The 7,141-nt window shown below is 46.5% G+C and overlaps 1 protein-coding gene across 1 annotated transcript in view; it reads left to right on the top strand.

Moving 5' to 3' along the window:
- Positions 1-949: 949 nt before the first annotated feature.
- Grb10 (growth factor receptor bound protein 10) overlaps positions 950-7,141 on the top strand; it is a 98,697-nt gene continuing 92,505 nt past the window's right edge. Inside the window, exon 1 of the mRNA XM_051200699.1 lies at positions 950-1,103. Coding sequence (XP_051056656.1) covers positions 1,098-1,103 — 6 coding nt within the window. The 5' untranslated portion in view covers positions 950-1,097. The remainder of the gene's footprint in view (positions 1,104-7,141) is intronic.

Genomic DNA, 7,141 nt, shown 5'->3' with positions numbered 1-7,141 from the left:
TATTGTGACCCCCCCCCCCGTGTGTATGTGTGTTGCTTTGTATGGGTTCTGCATCCCACAAATTGAGTCAACACTGATTCAAAAATATTCAGAAAATTACTTCTGTTGAACATGCTCAGACATTTTTCATGTCATTATGTATAAATAATATACTATAGTAACTATTTTTAGGCATTTATATTGTGTCAGACCTTATAAATCTAGGGGTGATTTAAAGTACATGGGGAGGATGTTCATAGGCTATATGTAAAAATTATTTTATAGAGAGGAGTTGAGCCTCTGGGGATTTTGATACTTGTAGGGCTCTAGAGCCAATCTCCTGAGGATACTAAGAAGGGGTGTGTGTGTGTGTGTGTGTGTGTGTGTGTAAATCCATAAGCATTTCCTAACCTTACTGTTGCATTCTTTGTTGCAGCCATGAGAGAGAGAGAGACTAGTACAAGCAGATGTTTGCTATAGAATATTTTCTTAGTTATCTATACGGAGCCAGACTTTCTCACTAATATATAATAATGATATGTTTGTTGTTTCCGAAAGGAGCCTCTCTCCTTTCCAGTATTTTTGCTTTGACATTTTGAGGAAGGATTTGAGATGAAAATTATTCTGGAAACCGAGGTTGTCTGGCTGTAGTCACTCAGAACTCCCCTCCTCTCGCAGGTCAAGAAAATGGTGTTGCTGGTGGCATTACTGACTTCTGGTGGGCTCACCACCCATTTCTAAGCTCTGTATGTGGTTTAACTGGTGGACATGGTGGACTTTTGGCGTCATGAAATCTGTGCGCGGCGTTCCTGTTCTTGCCCATCAGAGCGAAGGGGATGTGGGGGAGGGGAAGACGAGAAGCTGGGAGCAAGAGGTTCTTCAGGGTTGCCATGAGAACCAGGGATACGGGGATTGGGCAGCAGAGGGCCCCCGCTGGGCCTCGGGGCGTGGCTGCGTCACATGGGTTTGTTCCTGGGGTTCCCGTAGTGCGCAAGGACCAGCCGCGTCCCTCGTCCTCCCGGTCGTCAGGGGTGCTCAGTCAGTCCCCTGGAAGCTGAGGAGAACATTGGAGGACCAGGGAACAGCGGCTGGACAGGCCTCGCAGCACCTGTGCAGTGATGGGGGTGGGTCCAGGCGGGCATGTTTGGGGGGGCGGGGAGGTATGGCATCCTTGCCGGGATGGCCTCCTGGGAGACTGCGTTGCTTTGCTTAGCGTGTTGGCCCGTGTCTGTGTGTGTCTCTATGCGTGTGGGCGCGTGTCAGCCGTGTTGGCGCGTGCCGGCGCTTGCTGGCGCGTGCCGGCGCTTGCTGGCGCTTGCTGGCGCGTGCCGGCGCTTGCTGGCGCGTGCCGGCGCGTGTTGGCGCGTGCCGGCGCGTGTTGGCGCGTGCCGGCGCGTGTTGGCGCGTGCCGGCTCGGGTTGGCGCGTGCCGGCTTGTGTCGGCGCGTGCCGGCCGCGTTCCTTCTTATCCGAGCTTGCCGGCCCTGTTGGTTCGCACAGGAGCCTGTCGGCTGGTTGTGTTGGTTTACGTTAGCGCCTGTCGGCTTGTGTTGGCGCATGTAGCTTGCGTGTCGGCGCGTGTTGCCGTGTGTTGGCGCGTGTTGCCGCGTATCGGCGCGCGCCTGCCCGGCCTCTGCGCTTCTCAGGCCCCGGAGTCGTCCTTCTGCGCTGTAGGCCCTTAGCTGGGGCGGAGCCGTGGCGAACCCGAGCGAGCCGCGCGGCCGAGCGCTGTCCATGCGGAGCGCTGTCCACGCGCTGGGCACTGCCGGGTTCGGGAGCTGTCCGCCGGCCGGTAGCGCGCACGCAGCGACCCCGTGCGGTGAAGGCTGTGGTAGCCGGCTCTCCAGGTACGCAGGTGGGCTCCTTCATCGGCAACGTTCCCGTTCCGGGGGTCTGGGGGTAAGAGGAGACGTGCTGAAGTCACGGTGGTCGTTTGGAAAGGGTTCGCCTTCCGAGACGTGCAAAGGTCCGAGTGGTGAGCACTACGGCGAGCTCGCGAGCACGAATGGCCGCGGGCTCGGCGCGCTGTTGCGCTTGTAGCTGCTAGATCGCTTGCCGGCTCGCTTACCGGCTCGCCTACGGTCCGGGATCGCGCGAGCTTGGGTGGACCGTAGCTGTAGGATAGTCTTATGTAACCATTTTTAATCTCGTTTTTTTTAATATTATGTAACAAGTAGTAACTGTACCCACGTAAACCTGTAACTGGAACGTGGAGACGTAGCGTCTGCTCTCAGCCAAGTGGTGGGCAGTGGTTGTACGAACCAGCTTGGTCTGTGAGCAGACGCGGGCATCTGGGGTAACTGGACCTTTTTTCTCTGTTAAAAATAGGATCTAAGGTCGGCCTGGTCCTCTTTTTAAACCTCGATGGAGAGTAGTTTAGGAGCCTGGGATAAATACATATTTTCCCTGTGTATCTATCCATAAAACCTCTCATTTCACTGAAAGAAAATAGCAATTAATTAAAATTGAGTGATAGAGGTTTTCTGGCCGGTTTTATGTTTTTGATTGAGTTCAACAAATTGTTCACATGACCGTGGCGGCCATTCGTTATCCCTTGACGTAGCTCTTCAGAGAAACAGCCAGATCACCTGTTTACATTTTGACTGCCCTTCTCATCAGCTGCCATTTTTCTGCTGATGGCGACAGCCACTGCCAGTGTATTGATAAGAGACCGAACATTCAGCTAAGCAGCTACTGGCTGGGAACATTGCTGTTCGAATTAGCAAATAGTTTCATTCCTGGACCAGTGGGTAAAAAGTGAGTGTTTTTCATTTTTGTTCAGTCTGAATCTGGAATGTAATGACTGCAGGGATTTTGACCTGTTGGTAGCCAGAGCCCTCAGGCCTTGATTTTCTGCATGTTTCTGTTTCTTTTCCTTCAGGAGTGTTGGCTGGGCTGGATTTTGTTTTTTTGTTTGGTTGGGGTTTTTTTGTTTGTTTGTTTGGTTGGTTGGTTTTTTTTTTTTTTTTTTTTTTTTTGGGAGGGGGATTGGTTGGTTGGTTGGTTGGTTGGTTGGTTGGTTGGTTGGTTGGTTGGTTGGTTGGTTTTGGTAATGACCCTATGCATTCCTTTTTAGCCCAGGTCCTCTGTGTTTAGCAGATGGGGTGAGGGTGGAGTGATGGTAGGCTGGGGGGGTGGGATTACTGGGGTTTTCCTTTCAGTCCTGAGAAGAAAGGTGGTAAGTGACTCTTCCTATTTAGGGTTCCATACAACTGTGCACTTAATTGTGGGGGTAGGTGTGAGGCCCCTGTTTGGACTCAGGGTTAATTCTTGTTGTGTTTCTAGCCCCTCCCTATGTCTGGGCTAGAAAACAGGGATTATAGATCCTGCCTGGCAGTGTTGAGAATTGTTCAGTGATGGTTAAATGAAGGCAGCAGATGGAGTTAATGGCAATTTCACTACCAGTTTGAAGGGGTGGAGAAGTGCCAGATTGGTAGAATTAAAATGTGAGTTATTTTTGCTCCTAAACCCACTCTTAAGGATTTCCATCACCAGTCACTCTTCTCACAGTCATGTAATTACCACCCAGAGCTGGGCTTCTAAAATTTCAGAGAACAGTGCATCTTTTGAATTTTAGAATTAGGTGACATTTAGGCGACAGTCTGAATTCACTGACTTTCAACCCTTGTGGTTCCACAAAAACCAGACAGTTTCATACTTGTGACTTAGAAAGAATGTCTTAGGGAGCTTTCTTGGACTAGCACAGTTGCACACTCCATCTTAGACTTGAGAGACTGAGGTCTAATGATACCCAAGATGACAGGAAATGGGGGGGGAGGCCCAGGGTGTGACATAATTATCAGTCCATATCTTCAGACACCATCGGGCTCTTGCTGAATCTGAGAAATGGAATCCACCATCACGGTGAGGCTCATTATGGATTCTTTTAAGATTGTTAATCAATTTATAAATGTTATTTGTGGGTTTGGGGTACAGAGTGTGTGATAGTCACAGGACATGTAAGTCTTTTTCTTTCACTGTGTGGGAGGGACCTGTGGATTGAACGCAGGTTGCTATGCTGGGTGGCAAGTGCCTTTATTTGATGAATCATCTCACCAGCTCCCGTGGTTGATTCTTAATGGACATGAAGCTAGAGAAGAGATGCTGTGCCTGAGCCTTGTAACCACGTGGGCTTTGGGATATTAGGGCAAAAGGTTGGCAGCCTTCATCTGATGGAGTTACTGCCTAACTAGAGGGACAACAGCAAAATGAGGGGTGGTGTGGAAGCAGTCTGAGCCCTTTGGACTCTGGGAGGTCTGGGAGAGTGTGTCATAAGAGGCCTTTGTATGAGCCATCTTGTTCTCTATTTCATCATATTTTAAAAAAGGAGTTGGCCTAGGCCCCAGGATTCCAGCTTCAAACAGTGCAGGGCACTGAAAGGCAAATCAGACAGTTGGTGTGGCCACTCAGAGCATCCAAATTTGTTTTGATAGTCTGATTTGCTTATAATCCATAGAATACACTATAGAGGGCACATGATATGATGGCTTAGCTCAATTTTTTTAATTTATTTTTTTTTTTTGAGAATTTTCAGGAGTGAGTACTGCGTTTATCATTCCTAACTCAAGACTTTTAAGTTTTCAGCTTTATGATAGTATGTAAACAGTGTACATTGAGTTCTTCTGAACCCTACTTTGAATCTTGAATGTTTCCTAGGTTACTGATGTCCTATCATATTCTGTCATGTTTCTGGGCTGAGGCAGCAAGCACAGCCGTGAGAAAATAAGGCTAACATTCCACAATGTACTGAATTGCAGTGATGCTCTGAAGAGTGAGCGGGTGCATTACATGCTGTTCAAGTACAGTGTTTTAAATTTACAAGCCATTTTAAGTCAAGTATTGTGTATGCAGGTGGAAATGACACAATGTCTTGTCTTATTCCAGAAGCCATCAGTGCCTGAACCCTTAATATGGAGGTTTGAAATTTTTTCAACAGTTTTCTTCCTTTCTTGTTTCTAACTAAATGGGCTTTGTTCCTTGAGGTTAGTGGGAGTTAAATGGTAAGAAAAGGTTGGGTTTGGGTTGGGAGGTGGCTAGTTGACATTTTTGGAGGTCTGCCGTCCTGCTCCTTTTTTGGCAGGGACTTCTTTAGGAACATTCCTAGTCTGTGAAGAGCTGCCCTCGGGCATCAGGGGTGAACTCAGGATGCTTCAAACTGAAACCTGATATCAGGGAGGAAAGAAAATCCTGGTGGTATAAATGGGACTTTAAGTCACCTACACATGATTTCTTTCCATTTTGGTGCTAATCATGGCCATGATAGCTAATACAAGCTCAAGAAGTTGTGTAGCGCATAAGTGGATCGAGAATTGCAATAAATGCCTTGATGGCTTTTGACAGGACCCTCTCTTGTCCCATTCAACCATCGTTTAAGGAATTGGCCTATTTTCTTGGTGTGTTCTCCCCAATGTATGTCTAATGGCTATGATTTGGCTCATGTGTTTGAGCACATGGTCACTAGTTGGTGCCATTGCATTGAGAAAGTGTGGAACCTTCCAGAAACAGGAAGTAGGGTTACAGGTAGCAGGTAGGCCTTATGAGTTAGTGTGTAGATTTGGTTCCTGCTGATATAACCAGCTGCCTCATGCCCTTATAGCATGGAGCTGTTCTCCTACTGTACCTTCTCTTTGGTGATGGACTATATTTTATCCTCTGTAGCCATAAGCCAAGAATAAATCCTTTCTTTTCTGAGTGGCTTTGGCGGACATTTTGTCACAGCAACTGTAACAAATGTAAGAGAAAAGTAACTGATGAGATAATGAAAAAAATAAATGAAAGGATGGGAAAAAAAAAAGAGAGAGGGAGAGGGAAGGGGATAGCCAGGATGTCTCAAGGAGTCCGAGAGTCCTTCTCATCCACAAGAGTGCAACCCAAGATCCCCAGAGGATAGTTGAGTTATAGATAGTAGCTGAGTTTCACTTTCTATCACTGTTCACAAATACTTGGGAGAATAAGTTAAAAAAGAATAAAGTCTTATTTTATTTAGCTCATGGATTCAGAGGTTTCCTTCCATAGTTGCTTGTCTCCATTCTTTTGGGTCTATGGAAACGAAGTACACCATGGTGGGAGAAATGTGTCCCAGGGTGAAGTGCTCACCTTGTGATTGCCAAGGAGAATAGAGAGAGAAAAGGAGAAGACATTTCAGAGCCCCTTCAAAGGCTAAAATCCCCCTGTAGGCCCAAATCTTAAAGGTTGCAGCCATCTTCTATAGCTCCAAGGTAAAGACCAACTCTTTTATCTGTGGTTCTTTGAAAGACATTTAGACCTAAATTATGGCAATACTGTTCGTATCTGTGATAAGGTTTTATTTATAAATTAGGCACAGTTTACTTATTTCTGAAATTTTTCCATTTAATGTCAGATGTTGGTTGACCACAGGTAGCTGAAACCACAGAAATTAAAGCTACAAGAAAGGAGGGAGGCTTGCTATTAATATTTATTTATTGTCTTGAAGGGAGCTAGCAAGTTTCAGTTCTGACAAGTTAAATGTTAATACTGTTAACTGTTAATATTTAACACTGTTTCACTGTTTGAAAGTAATACTCCTTAAGGTTAGTATGCATAAGTCTCTGAGAGCCCTGTTAAAATCTGCTGCAGTAGGCGTGGAGTGGGGCCCATGTCTGATTTTCTGATCAGCGTTGCTTGATATCCGTGCCCTTCCACAGTGACCAGGCTTTGTGCAGTAAGACCTTAGTGTGTTTCCGTCCAATGCCCGCTTTCTCTAGAAAGTTTCTATTAAAAGTACTTCACTCTTTAAGAACTATCGTTAATAGTACTTTTAACCCGGGAATATTTGCCAAAACTTTTGCTGTGATTAGCCCTGTAATGCCATAAGTAACAAACACTCTTAAATGTGCTCAATTATAAATCAGTCTTTCCACTTGGAGTGTCCTGTTGGACTCTTGTATTCCCGTAGGTCTTGTGTAGTAGCTCTCCCTCATTTAGAACAGTGCGACTCTTAGAAAATTGGTAAACCTTTTGAATCTTAAGTGGTTTATGCCTTTATCCGCCGAGCTGATGTTTTCTCTGTCTTCCGTGCCATGCTAGGGATTGAACACAGGCCTTGGGCACAGTACCTAAGCTACTCTACCACTAAGTAGCTCACTTTGCACTTGTATACTTAACACCTTGCTTCTCCAGGGGCCCATGCCTTCACCTCTTAG

Source organism: Phodopus roborovskii, unplaced genomic scaffold (genome assembly GCF_943737965.1).
Source record: "Phodopus roborovskii unplaced genomic scaffold, PHOROB, whole genome shotgun sequence".
Lineage (NCBI taxonomy): Eukaryota > Metazoa > Chordata > Mammalia > Rodentia > Cricetidae > Phodopus > Phodopus roborovskii.
Note: the sequence above shows the minus strand (reverse complement) of the source record. Positions and strands in the feature narration are given on the sequence as shown.